The sequence below is a fragment of the Salmo salar genome, chromosome ssa22 (assembly GCF_905237065.1).
Source record: "Salmo salar chromosome ssa22, Ssal_v3.1, whole genome shotgun sequence".
Taxonomy (NCBI): domain Eukaryota; kingdom Metazoa; phylum Chordata; class Actinopteri; order Salmoniformes; family Salmonidae; genus Salmo; species Salmo salar.
In genome coordinates, this window is record NC_059463.1 from 36,316,742 (window position 1) to 36,330,763 (window position 14,022).

Sequence of the window (14,022 nt, forward strand, 5' to 3'; positions counted from 1 at the left end):
CCCAATCTACCTACCTCATCCCCATATTGTTTTTGACTTGGCTGCTCTTTTGCACACCAGTATCACTACTCACACACCATCTGCTCATCTATCACTCCAGTGTTAATCTGCTGAATTGTAATTACTTTGCTACTACGGCCTATTTATTGCCATACCTCCTCATGCCATTTGCACACACTGTATATACTCTTTTTTTTCTATTGTGTTGACTGTATACTTGTTTATTCCATGTAACGCTGTGTTGTTTCTGTCGCAGTGCTTTGCTTTATCTTGGCCAGGTCGCAGTTGTTAATGAGAACTTGTTCTCAACTAGCTTACCTGGTTAAATAAAAAAATCTCTTACCCTTTCAAGCAACCCTATATATATATATATATATATCACTGGCTGAGGGAGAAACTAAGGGGCTAGCAGTTCAAATAAACACATTATGCACACATGCAGGACTGAGGTTAACTAGTCTAGTTTCCGAACTTCATTCATCCTCTGCATAATCCTGGCAATTGTAACTCTACCCAATGGCATGTTTAATTTCTTTACTCATTGACATCTATATTCTTGGGTAGTTTACATATTTTCAGGAATTTTGAAAACTCGATCTTTGCTTTGTCACAGGTTACAAACTTCCCTGCCTTTCTTTCGGATCAGGATACTCTGAAGAGGTAGGGGTTGATGTTTTTCTTTTACCGCATATTGAACAGCCTGACCTGACTAGAACCTCATTCAGTGTTCCATACCAATTAGGTTGTGGCCCAAAACATGACTTTACACCCAGCCACTTGGCTAAAACATGAACACAAAAGTGGTTTGATTTTCTGGAGATTTTTATTACATTCAATGATCTTCTTGAATTGGGTCAGCAACCATAAGAGTAGTGTTGGCTGCCTTCTAGTCGAATAGGCCAAAGCCCATGTCGTCGTCCGAGCCCTCCTCAGACTCCTCCTTGGCCTCCTCCTTAGCGGCGGCTGGGGCAGCGGCAGTCTCGGCCACAGCCACAGGAGCAGCAACAGCAAAGGCAGTGGGGTCAGCTAGGTAATCCTTCACCTGGGAAAAGAGGGGGTAGAGAAGCAAAGTTAACTCAAATGTAGAAATCTATGGAGATAACGTGCCAATGGATGACCTGGTGTCTGAGACCAAGCGTCCCTGCCTGCCGTGGGATGCAGACAGACAGGGATAGTAGGAGACAGGTTTTTGTGCGCAGGGGGAACGACAGAGCAGCACTGAACAAGCTGCACTGTAACTTATCCTGCAGCTGGGACACTCAATTGTGGCCTATTCAAGAATCAAACTGTGGCCCCTATCCCTATGTAGATGTGACAATCAAGGATTTGACAGGCATAAGCGATGTGAACATTCCTAACCTAGAGGGTGTAGTGCAAGGTGGCACTACAACTATATTACTGATAAATTCTTTCAGACTTAGCTAGGTTTTGTTTTGTTTGTGGACTGGGCCAGCATTTGATCAGTCATCCATTTAAATATCATGTGGTCCAAATGTGGGTGGGATGCCATACCTTGTCTGCCAGGGGGAAGGAGTAGTCAGTCTCCACGGCAACAGCCAGGACTCTCTTGTATCCGTTGATGATGGTGTGGGGGATGGAGGCCAGAGTCGGGTATCCGATCTCCAGACACACACTGGCGATGTTCCTCACACCCTGAAAAAGGACAAGTTGTGGTCAGGACAGGCATGAACGTGATTTTCAGCACTTCACTCAAGTCTGGCTGTTCCAATACATATTTGCTAAATTTGTGTCTGAAACCAAGCGTCCCTGTCAGCCGTGGGATGCAGACAGACAGGGATGTAGGAAACTAGTTGATGTGTGCAGGGGGAACGACAGAACAGTACTGAACAAGCTGCACTGGAACTTATCTTGCTTCCTCAAAAGCTAAGAGAAAATGTTCCTTAACTTGACAGCTAGAGTGTTGCAGTCCTTTTCAATGGATCATTTTCACTTGTTTTCAGAACATAAAATATTGAGACAAGACTAAGGAGAAACTAATTAAGACTTAATGGGACACAGTACTACATTTTAGTCCGTTTCATTTACTATTCAAGGCATCAATAATAATACATTGATTTTGGGTCATGGACTCAAAGTATCTTTACAAGGCAGTGTTGCACACGCTTCCTCACCTCCAGGAACCTGGCGTGCAGAGCATCCTCAGTAATGTCGAGCACCTCAGGGCTATAGACACTACCGTTATCATACACCTGCTGGATGAGCAGACCGAAGGAAAAGGGCGAGATGTTCAACATGTTGAGCAGCGTGGCCTCACTGGCTCCCACCTTGTCTCCAGGCTTGATGAGCATCACATCGCTCTGTAGGGAGAAATTAAGAGATGAGACACTTCGTCTACAGTCGATTTCATTTTCAGAAACGCCCCATTGTTTTCTAGAGAAGAAAACATTACAATACTAACCCTACACAAATCAGTACTTGTGTATTAAACACATGGAACACAACAAAGCCTAGCAACATGCTCAAAGTTATCTATTCAGCCAGCAACATATTTGATCAAATCAGTAAACCCTTCTCAGACAAATGCCTCAATGTCTTCAACTGAAAAGACACACTGCCCTGGAGAGCTGAACCCAGAGACACAGAACGTGACCCTGACCCAGTGACCGCAGAGACTGTGTCCCGTTCCGACTCGTCATCGTCTCATCACTGAAGAACACCTCTTATTTAGAGGATGACTGAATGTAATTCCACTATCCCATTAGTCTAAAGTAGAGCCCACTAAGCATAGACTGGCTGAGCTACTGCCTGAGGACTTAGACTGCAGTCGCCTCACCAGGATTTCAATGGTTCCTCTGGAGATCTTGGTGGTGATGCCCAGGGCCTGGAAGAAGGAGGTCTTCTCAGGACCAAGCCCAGTGTTCTGGGCTGGCACAGTCACGTCACAGGGGGCAATAGCGCCGGCACGGGCAGCAGCTGGCACCTGAGGGATAGAGGTTTGGACATTAGGGGACAATCCAGCTATGGCTCCGATTCAAACAAAAGAGTGGAGTCCATGGATACATCCCAAATGATGCAGCCCATGAGACTGAGCAAATTCAACAGAAAATTATGTTTGAGACCAAGCGTCCCTGTCAGCCGTGGGATGCAGACAGACAGGGATAGTAGGAAACTAGTTGATATGTGCAGGGGGAACGACAGAGCAGCACTGAACAAGCTGCACTGTAACTTATCCTGCATCGTTATTTCATCTTTTAAGCAGACTCCAGAAACAGGGTTCTACCATTTATTACTATTTAATAATATTGTATGTGTTCCAAATGGCATATCCCCTATATAGTGACCTGGTCAAAAGTAGTGCTCTACAAAGGAAATAGGGTGGCATTTTGGACCCCCCCCCCCAAGTTGACAATTTCACCATAAGACCAGAGGTTCCAACTCAGCGCCTGGTCAGAAAGAACATTAACCTTGTTGGCCAGCAGCATGTCTCGGATCTCAGCCAGGTCCTCCTTGGTGAAGACAAAGCCCACATTTCCTTTGATGTGGGGCAGCAACCTGTGAAGACAGCAACAATGTCAACATTGCACATAAAACCGCAAATGACACAAATAGCAAGACTGAGAAAAAGTGTCTGAGACCAAGTGTCCCTGTAAGCCGTGGGAAGCAGACAGACCGGAATAGCAGGAAACAAGTTGTGCAAGGGGAACGACAGAGCAGAACAAGCTGCACTGTAACTTACTCTGCTTTGCAAATAGCCAAATCAGTGGCTAGTTAAATAGATGTAAAAAAAGTTTCACCTTGCCATTCAGACCAAAATGTGTTAGTTTAAAACTTACTTCTCCAGGGCAGGGTTGTTCTCCAGGTGGCCACGGATGGCTTTGCGCATCATGGTGTTTTTACCCATGAGCACCACAGCCTTCCCACGCAGAGAGAGACGAATGGCCTGCATCTGCTTCGAGCCCACATTGTCTGCACCCACAATGAAGCATTTGGGGTAGTCATCCAGCAGTTGCTGCAAAGAATAGCAAGTCAGTCAAACAAGCAGTTCTAAATTCAGTTTGAGGAAATGTAAACCCTCTACCATTGTATAAGCAAGACTAAGCAAAATATGTATCCAGTTCGCTACTGTGCAAGTGTCTGAGACCAAGCATCCCTGTCAGCTGTGGGATGCAAACAGACAGGGATGTAGGAAACTAGTTGATGTGTGCAGGGGAAACGAGAGCAGTACTGAACAAACTGCACTGTAACTTATCCTGCTTTGTCAATGGCCAATCATAAGATGGGGTTCTATACTTCCAAGCATCATTGTTCTCAAAGTCAAGTGTTATGTCAACCTACGATGATTTTCATAAAATAGTTGGACTTCCACGTGGTCCTGTCTTCCCTCGGCATCTTTGCAGTGCTTCGAAGGATCGCTTTAACAGCTGGTTTAAAGACAGTAAATTATCTAAAGGAAATAAAATATGATTTTAGACACCCATCGGTAACTAGTAACATAGTAACTTACGACTTGTATACATGTACGTGGCTTTATGATGAACCAGTATATTAGTAACAAGTTAACGTCAGCTGAAATGTTACAGAAATAATGGTGGCACATGGCGGTAATCACCGTGCCAAGGAGGCCGCACAGACAAAATAGAAAATAAACTAAGAATAACTCAACATAATTATGTTTCCATATTACCATAGTACTGTAGTTTATTGTAAAACAAATACATTATTTTTCAACCAATATAACAAAACACATTTTATCGTGTACTCGTACATGAAGACTCAAGCCGGTGAAAATCCCTTACCTCGCAGTAAGGACGCGTGAAAGAAAGAACGAAACAGGAAGCGAAAAAATAATATACTGCACAAACAGCCAATCACAAATTATTACGACGACTCTGTTCCACAGACATGATTGGTCACCATCTGTGTCACTCATTTGTCGGTTGCTGACTCTGGGTGCATTCGTTTTATGGTCCTGTCCATACTGATGCGGAGCCAGCACTGAACGCAGATGAATGGTTACGGGAGTTTGTCAAGATCAAAAGAAAAATAGATGGCGCAAATGATAAAATAAAACTAAAAGATCCATCCATACCCATTTGCTTATAGTGTAAGCTCTGAGCATTCAATGTGTGTGTCTTGTGTAATTGAGACAAAATCAATGACAGTGTCCGAAATAAAATGTATTTATTGGCATCCATCACATTTCATTAAAATGTATCAGCAATCAGGTACCACATAGCTATCCCAGAAAACGACAGTACATTGGGAAATAAAAAAGGTGAGAGGGAAAGTAAAAAAACAATTACATATGGTATGGGGGGGGGGGGGGGGGGGAATAATTTATCTGAAGGGAACTAAAGGGATGAAATGATTAAAGTAAAAAGGCTGACTTTCCAATAAAAGGCAGAGAGTAGACTCCCTAATCAGACAGGTTGCCCCCCACATAGGTCTGGAATTTCCGAGACTTCAGAGAGAGCAGTGAACTAAAGCGAATAAATGTAGATAAAAGAAAACAATTACAATCCCTGATAATTTACACAGGGTGAAAATAGTACTTTGAAGGGCCTAGAGTTACATCAAAGCAAACATGCGCACAAGCCTCTCTTTAAAGGGGCCCAGTTCCATTCCAACATTTGGGATGGTGCCTAAACCTGAGGCCATAGCTACTCTCAAGAAATCTACTCTTTCCAGTAATTTGAGGAACTCGTTCAATGTTGAAGTGTAACTGTCCAGGACTAGATTCAGGCACTCTGGCAGCACTTACACCAGTCATCATTGTCTGCGTCTCCAATGCACGGCAATAAAAGGCTACCAGAGTAATATTTCACAGCGCTTGATACATTATTTGGCACACTAACTTGATAATTCACTGAACAATTTAGGATTTACTGTCATAGAAAGAGAGTCTGACTTAAAGTAGAGTCAATAAGAAGAACTATAAACCCTACTTCTGTTACACCTGTCTATACATTTCAAAATTCATTTAGAATATTACATTAGCAGCATTTCCTCAATAACCAGGCTATGTTCATGTCAACCCAGTTGCACTACTAGAGAAACTCAAGGAATCTATGGCACAGCAAGACTGAAAGTGCTTAAAAACCCCACGTCTTCAGGGGGTTAAAGAAACCAAACCTTTCCAAACACATCAGAAATGGCATCCCAGCCTGAGGAGGGCAGACCCAAAGTTTCACCCAAAAGCAACATGTAGTAATTTTACAGCAACTGCGGACTATACTGTGCTGTGAGGCAATCCTCATTGTTTGCCCCTCTTTTGCTGACCCCCAAAACCCAGAGGTGCATCTGAAGTCTAAAATGGCTTCCCTATTTGTCTCTTCTTCATTTACACTTCATTGTAAGCTATTGGCTGAGTGACAGCAATATTAAGGTTGTATTCCAGGTGTTTGCTTTCGCTTGTCCAGTACTTTCACATCAGTGCATATGGAAGAAATTAGATGAGAAGAGGAAGCCACTAATTGTTTGAGATGCAATCCAGGACACTGGCTGGTGCAGCAATTGTTGTTCTGCTCCATCATAAAGGCTTCACCAATCCTATCGCAGCAAGGACATCGAAGTCCACCATATACAGTGAGCTCCAAAAGTATTGGGACAGTGACACATTTGTTGTTGTTTTGGCTCTGTACTCCAGCACTTTAGATTTGAATTGATACAATGACTGAGGCTAAAGTGCAGACTGTCAGCTTTAATTTTAGGGTATTCCTAGCATCCAATGATTACATCAAGTGTATGACTACAACTTTGTTGGATGCATTTGCTGATTGTTTTGGTTGCGTTTGAGATTATTTACCATACATTTCTTTTGGGCACAAAATGTAGTGTCATTTTGGAGTCACTTTAATTGTAAATAAGAATATAATGTTTCTAAACACTTCTACATTAATGTGGATGCTACCATGATTACATTTAATCCTGAATGAATCGCAAATAATGATGAGTGAGAAAGTTAGACGCACAAATATCATACCCACAATACAATAACAGGGGAGGTCAGAATTTTTTTGGGGGGGGGTATGATATTCATGCCTCTAACTTCCTCACTTATCATTATTCACAATTCATTCAGGATTATCCATAATCATGGTAGCATCCACATTAATGTAGAAGTGTTTAGAAACATTCTATTCTTACAATAAAAGTGACTCCAAAATGACATAATACATGTAATTATTGTGTGCTAGGAAAATGGGACCAAATATGAAACTTGACTACTTTAATACACATAAGTAAATTTGTTCCAATACTTTCGGTCCTCTATGAACAGAAAGTGGTGTAATTTCTAAACGGTTCATCCGATATGGATGAAAATACCCTCAAATTAAAGCTGACAGTCTGCACTTTAACCTCAGTCATTGTAGCAAAGAGCTGAAGTACAGAGCTAAAACAACAAATGTGTCACTGTCCCAATGCTTTGAGCTCACTGTAACTCAGTGTTAAAGACATTGCATTGAAAATTAGGCATTAGCACAAATATCTTCATTCTTTCAAAGTGTTCAGAAATTAAAAGTGTGTGTGTGTGTTATATATATATATATATATACATACATACATACACACACACACACACACACACACACACACACACACACACAACGTGCCAAGGGATGACAACTGGTGTGGAAACCCTTTAAAATGATTTAGCATAAAAATAAGCAACATGTGTAAAGATAAAATCTCTTCTTCAATGACTAAAATATGAACCATTTGAAGGTCACTTGAAAAAAATAATAACAGCGGATGATTAAATAAGTATATCAATTACCAACAAAAACAAGCACTCAAACCTGCCCGATTGCAGTTATTTGAGATCAGGTTACAAAGAGATCTAGGTGCCATTATTGACTGGTTGGGTAGGTTACTTTCTAAATGTAATCCATTAGATACTTAGTTACCTGTCCAAAATTGTAATCAGTAATGTACATTTTGGATTACCCAAACTCCGTTACATAATCTGATTTGCCCTACTTTCGGATTACGTTCCCCTTAAAAATGTCCAACGCAGAAGTTCTCAATATCAAATCTTTTTTTGGGTAACAATTAAGTACCTTATTGTGATTGTTTTCAATTCAAATGGTCAAAAAGAAACCAAAATAGCTTCTTAGCAAAGAGCAATTTGTCAAGCAAGACTTTTGGTAGGACTGTTTGGAGTGGTCTCAGTATGGAGGGGAAAGTGATGGCAGTGATGGAGTGATGTTTGGAACTCTTATTGGTCTATTAACTCATTTACCATCTGTTTTTCAAACAGCTCTTACCCTAAAAAGTCACAGTATTATTCCAACCTCCGTGTGGAAATATATATAAAAACAAAACAAAATCACATTTGACTGCACTGGGCCTTTAAGAGGCATTAGAATAAGACAAAAAGGATCCATCAAATGCATCTGGTGTATCATCATAGTGGTTTCAGACTCGCTCAGGTGAAACTAGCTTAAATTAGTGTATTTTTTCAATGCTGAATTGAATGTCATCAAGAAAACAAGGTGTCATAAGGTATTTTTTCCCTGCAAACATCCTTTCTGAATTGAACGTAAACCAAGAAGTAATCTAGTTTTTCAAAATAATCTGTAATCTGATTACAATAGTTTTGCTGGTAATGCAATGAGTTTATTTGTAATCAGATTACATGTAACCAGTTACTCCCCAACCCTGATAGGCCCGCGCCCCAAACGGCACCTTAATACCTATATAGTGAACTTCTTTTAACAAGAGCCCTATGGGCCCTGGTCAAAAGCAGTACACTTTATAGGGAATAGGGTGTAATTTGGTAATCAGACCAGGTACTGACTTCAGATCAATGTGTGTTCAGATTACCATGTGACTGAGGACGTCACAGGAACCCAGGGTTGTTCGCAAAAGGTTTTGGGGATGGCATGCCTCCCCAGTCCATAACACATTTCCATGTTGCCTGAAACCCAACTGTGTGTGTGTGTGTGTGTGTGTGTGTATATACATACAGTTGAAGTCGGAAGTCTACATCCACTTAGGTTGGAGTCATTAAAACTCGTTTTTCAACTACTCCACCAATTTCTTGTTAACAAACTATAGTATTGGCAAGTCGGTTAGGACATCTACTTCGTGCATGACACAAGTAATTTTTCCAACAATTGTTTACAGACATTTCATCATCATTTCACTTAATCACAATTCCAGTGGGTCAGAAGTTTACATACACTAAGTTGACTGCGCCTTTAAACAGCTTGGAAAATTCCAGAAAATGATGTCATGGCTTTAGAAGTTTCTGATAGGCTAATTGACATCATTTGAGTCAATTGGAGGTGTACCTGTGGATGTATGTCAAGGCCTACCTTCAAACTCAGTGCCTCTTTGCTTGAAATCATGGGAAAATCAAAAGAAATCAGCCAAGACCTCAGAAAATAAATTGTAGACCACATGTCTGGTTCATCCTTGGGAGTAATTTCCAAATGCCTGAAGGTACCACGTTCATCTGTACAAACAATAGTACGCAAGTATAAACACCATAGGACCACGCAACCGTCATACCGCTCAGGAAGGGGACGCGTTCTGTCTCCTAGAGATGAACGTACTTTGCTGCGAAAAGTGCAAATCAAGCCCAGTACAACAGCAAAGGACTTTGTGAAGATGCTGGAGGAAACAGGTACAAAAGTATCCATTTCCACATTAAAACAAGTCCTATTTTGACATAACCTGAAAGGCCGCTCAGCAAGGAAGAAGTTACTGCCATAAAAAAGCCAGACTACGGTTTGCAACTGCACATGGGGACAAAGATCGTACCTTTTGGAGAAATGTCCTCTGGTCTGATGAAACAAAAATAGACCCGTTTGGTCTAATGACCATCGTTATGTTTGGAGGAAAAAGGGGGACGCTTGCAAGCTGAAGAACACCATCCCAACCGTGAAGCACGGGGGTGCCAGCATCATGTTGTGGGGGTGCTTTGCTGCAGGAGGGACTGGTGCACTTCACAAAATAGATTGCATCATGAGGCAGGAAAATTACGTGGATATATTGAAGCAACATCTCAAGACATCAGTCAGGAAGTTAAAGCTTGGTCAGAAATGGGTCTTCCAAATAGACAATGACCCCAAGCATACTTACAAAGTTGTGGCAAAATGGCTTAAGGACAACAAAGTCCAGGTATTGGAGTGGTCATCACAAAGCCCTGTCCTTAATCCCATTAAAAAAAATTGTGTGCAGAACTGAAAAAGCGTGTGCGAGCAAGGAGGCCTACAAACCTGACTCAGTTACACCAGCTCTGTCAGGAGGAATGGCCAAAATGTACCCTACTTATTGTGGGAAGCTTGTGGAAGGCTACCTGAAATGTTTGACCCAAGTTAAACAATTTAAAGGCAATGCTACCAAATACACTCAATTAGTATGTAAACATCTGACCCACTGAGAATGTGATGAAATAAATCATTCTCTCTGCTATTATTCTGACATTTCACATTCTTAAAATAAAGTTGTGATCCTAACTGACCTAAAACAGGGAATATTTACTTGGATTAAATGTCAGGACTTGTGCATGTAAACTTCCAACTTCAACTGTGTGTGTGTGATATAGATAGATATATATCTATATATATAAAAAGGGTCCATTTATATATATGCCCATAGAGCCAGCTCTTTGCATATCAGTGTGAGCTAAAGAGTGACAACACTACGCCATGTCACTAAACCATATTTTGCTAAAATGTTGTGATTGTATTAGCAATTGGCAGCAAATACATTAAAAGGACCAAGCCCATCTGTATTGCTTTGTCTTTAAGTAACTGAGGGAAAACACACACATTGTCAGTAGCCAAATTTACAGCAAAACATTGCCCCAAGAAATGCACTCCCCATTCACTCGGAATTAATTAATTTTAAAACTTGGCTAAATGTGTGGACGAATACAGTAGCAAATAAAAAGGTACAATGCACAATTAACATGTTCTGTTTCAAATCAACATGCTCCAGTATTTTCCTCATAGAAAGAAAAACTAGCCTGGTTACACCAGACTGAAGAACACTGTGCTCAGTTTGGTTGCCAGGCTAAGAGATGCCTCCCTACCCAAAGCTAATGGAAAGTGGGGGATGAGAATTGTTCCTCTGAGATGAAGAGGTGCGGTACTCAAAATGACCCAAACACCCCCACACTCTGTCCACCTAAAGGGCAAGACAATATTCAAATGTCCAATTTGTAAGTCGCTCTGGATAAGAGCGTCTGCTAAATGACTTAAATGTAAAAAAATGTAAATGTACGTCCTTTTGAAATCAGATTTACATGAATGAGAATTAATATGAGAATCGGTGAAGCAAAGACTGAAGTACTGAAATTAGAAATGGAGAGTCCATAGCACAAAAAGAGCAGTAGTCTTGTGTGTGTGCGCGCCTCTTAAAACAATGTGTGTCTTATTTTGTACAAACACACTTCAGTTAAAGAAAATTATGCAAACAAGGAAAAGGAATATGTATCTACTAAATCTGTTGCTGAGCAGTCCTCGTAAGTATATGAATGTTTCCATAGGAAAAAAGGGTACAAAAATAGGACACTTATCTTGGCCATACCAGGCTGTAAAATGCCCCCATGAGGGTTGCAGAGAGGGATCTATGATTGAGTTGAGAATGAGCACCAAGTGTTTGAACTGGTCTTAGAGAAGTAAAGAGAAAGGAAGGAGGGAGAGACCAGAAAGCTTTTCTTCTTCTCGAGTTAAAAATCTTACTGTGTGTGTTTTAGATCAAGAGACAGTTTATAGGCATGTATTTGCAATTTCACAGATAGAGTTTTGCAACTACAAAAATATATTTTGGAATCATCCCTCCAACTCCTCCAAATAGGCACCTGTAGGGAGAGCTGTGGTGTTTAATGGCCAGGCTTATCTCAGCTACATGCACAGTAAGGAACATCTCTGCTTCCTCATCATAGCCACTGACGGCCTTCTATCCCAGCCTACACACTCACACGGTGGCCCGATTCTCTTCTTTTTCTCTGAAGTGTGCACCTGCGTACTCCTTCCCACACATTTAAAAAGCATTGGATTGGGATAGAACTGGGCTGGAGTTTCCACCATATTTCTTACACCTGTCAATTCCTTTTAAATTCATGAAGGGAAGTGAGCAAGTGCACACTTAGGGCAGAACAGTAGAGATTTGGAACACAACGCGCACACAGCTGTACACACGCACAAGCGCGTACACACACACACACAAACAGGCCGGGGGAGGCTAGCTCCCTAGCTGAAGAGCTTGATGAAGCAGCCCTGGCAGTAGGGCTTGTCATTCTGCTCTTTGAAGGTGCCCTTGTTGAGCTGCTTGAGGCAGAAGGCACAGACAAAGTGCTCGGGGTGGAACTTCTTGGCCATTGCTGTGATGCAGCGGCCTGTGATGGGCTTTTGGCAGCCCGAGCAGAGGGACCCGCGGCGCTCATGGTAGTGGCCCTCGCAGTAGGGCTGGCCCTCGTGCTCAAAGAAGCTCCCGTTCACAAAGGGGGTGAAGCACTCCTGTAATGCACAGAGGTGGGAAGAAAAGGGAAGGAGGTTCACACAAAATGGCTGAGGCAATCAAGGCTTTCTTTACTGCTTTTGGAAATACCTAAAGAACTGTATATAATAGGTAGAATCTAACCACACCCAAAACCGATTGGTGAAGGTGCTGGAGAAAAAAATAAAATCTGTTTCAAGAACTGTATGAAAGTTACTGTATGTCTCACCATATGTAAATGAGGGATAATAAGCTTAGAATAGCACCACAGCACACACCCACTTACCCTGCAGACAAAACACTCAGGGTGCCAGAGGGAGTTGAGGGCTGATATGTAGTTCTCCAGGATGGCGCGGGTACAGCCTCCACATTTGGGCGCAAACATGTCAAAGTAGTCCTTTCGACAATATGCCTTCCCATCCTTCTCATGGAAGCCTGTAGGGGGGAGCAGAGAAAGACATTGCCTTAAGACGACAGAGCGAGAGGAGAGGACAGAGAGAAAGGAGAAGGGAAAAAGAGAGGGGAAGAGAAGCGAGACATAAAGAAGAATAGAGAAGGGAGAAAAATAAAGGGAGAGATAAAGGGGGGTAGCTTACCCTCTGGGCCAAAGAAAGCTCCACACTGAGCACAGAAGAAGTGTTCCGGATGCCAGTTCCTGTCCAGTGCCGTCACCACTTTCTGTAGGGGACAAATGCAGTTAGCATATTGAATTCATATCATATTTGTAAGTATTTTGACCATTTTGTCTATAGCCAGCAGATGGCAGCACTGCTGAGGACAGAGTAGCATAGAGCCCTGTGTTCGAGTGAGGACAGAGTAGCATAGAGCCCTGTGATCTAGTGAGGACAGAGTAGCAGAGCCCTGTGATCTAGTGAGGACAGAGTAGCATAGAGCCCTGTGATCTAGTGAGGAGAGAGTAGCATAGAGCCCTGTGATCTAGTGAGGACAGAGTAGCATAGAGCCCTGTGTTCGAGTGAGGACAGAGTAGCATAGAGCCCTGTGATCTAGTGAGGACAGAGTAGCATAGAGCCCTGTGATCTAGTGAGGAGAGAGTAGCATAGAGCCCTGTGATCTAGTGAGGACAGAGTAGCATAGAGCCCTGTGTTCGAGTGAGGACAGAGTAGCATAGAGCCCTGTGATCTAGTGAGGACAGAGTAGCATAGAGCCCTGTGATCTAGTGAGGACAGAGTAGCATAGAGCCCTGTGATCTAGTGAGGAGAGAGTAGCATGTCAGAAGAGAGAGGGAGACAGTAATCGAAAGGGGAGAAAAGGGAGTGATATGAATACACCACACAGGACCAATGAGAAAGCTTGTCACCACTGTGAATCATCTGGCCTATCCTGAGGTGAAAGTTCAGTCGCTCTCCTCTTCCCTGTTTCTGCTGTGGTGCCTCACCCCAGGCAGTGTGTGTGTGAGCATGCTTGCTTGCATGTGTGCGGTGTGTCAGCGCAAGAATATGAGTGAGTGTTGATGTGTGGAGTGAGACAGGACACACAAATGAAAAACAGAGATGGTGTGTGGAAAATATGGCTCAAAGATGGTCTGTGGGATTCAGAGTGGCATCGTGTGTGTGTGTAATACTTAAGTCCAGTATCGGTCCGTTGCAG

The 14,022-nt window shown here is 42.4% G+C and overlaps 2 protein-coding genes and 3 non-coding genes across 9 annotated transcripts in view; all 5 read right to left on the reverse strand.

Annotated features, from left to right (window-relative positions):
* Positions 1 to 804: 804 nt before the first annotated feature.
* On the reverse strand, positions 805 to 4,902 carry LOC106583574 (60S acidic ribosomal protein P0). 2 transcript variants are annotated; one of them, XM_014167939.2, is made up of 8 exons: positions 4,758 to 4,902; positions 4,297 to 4,405; positions 3,795 to 3,970; positions 3,426 to 3,513; positions 2,795 to 2,941; positions 2,133 to 2,318; positions 1,513 to 1,653; positions 805 to 1,042 (listed from the first exon to the last, which is right to left on the reverse strand). In XM_014167939.2, the coding sequence occupies exons 2-8, from the start codon at positions 4,348 to 4,350 to the stop codon at positions 887 to 889; spliced, it is 948 nt and encodes a 315-aa protein (XP_014023414.1). In that variant the 5' UTR covers positions 4,351 to 4,405; positions 4,758 to 4,902; the 3' UTR covers positions 805 to 886. The 2 variants fall into 2 exon arrangements, with proteins under 2 accessions (XP_014023414.1, XP_014023415.1); XM_014167940.2 differs by lacking the exon at positions 4,758 to 4,902 and adding an exon at positions 4,727 to 4,753.
* LOC123729739 (small nucleolar RNA SNORA63) lies at positions 1,122 to 1,250 on the reverse strand. Its single transcript, XR_006761446.1, has one exon. It is a non-coding gene; the product is annotated as a small nucleolar RNA SNORA63 (small nucleolar RNA).
* Positions 2,529 to 2,673, reverse strand: LOC123729736 (small nucleolar RNA SNORD15). Its single transcript, XR_006761444.1, has one exon. It is a non-coding gene; the product is annotated as a small nucleolar RNA SNORD15 (small nucleolar RNA).
* On the reverse strand, positions 3,070 to 3,198 carry LOC123729737 (small nucleolar RNA SNORA63). The gene has a single exon (XR_006761445.1). It is a non-coding gene; the product is annotated as a small nucleolar RNA SNORA63 (small nucleolar RNA).
* A 5,799-nt stretch (positions 4,903 to 10,701) lies between the features above and the next one.
* LOC106583570 (paxillin) overlaps positions 10,702 to 14,022 on the reverse strand; it is a 51,875-nt gene continuing 48,554 nt past the window's right edge. For all 4 annotated transcript variants that reach the window (XM_014167924.2, XM_014167926.2, XM_014167925.2 and 1 more), the window contains exons 9-11: positions 13,011 to 13,092; positions 12,701 to 12,849; positions 10,702 to 12,434 (exon numbers count right to left, since the gene is read on the reverse strand). In XM_014167924.2, coding sequence (XP_014023399.1) covers positions 12,168 to 12,434; positions 12,701 to 12,849; positions 13,011 to 13,092 — 498 coding nt within the window. In that variant the 3' untranslated portion in view covers positions 10,702 to 12,167. The remainder of the gene's footprint in view (positions 12,435 to 12,700; positions 12,850 to 13,010; positions 13,093 to 14,022) is intronic.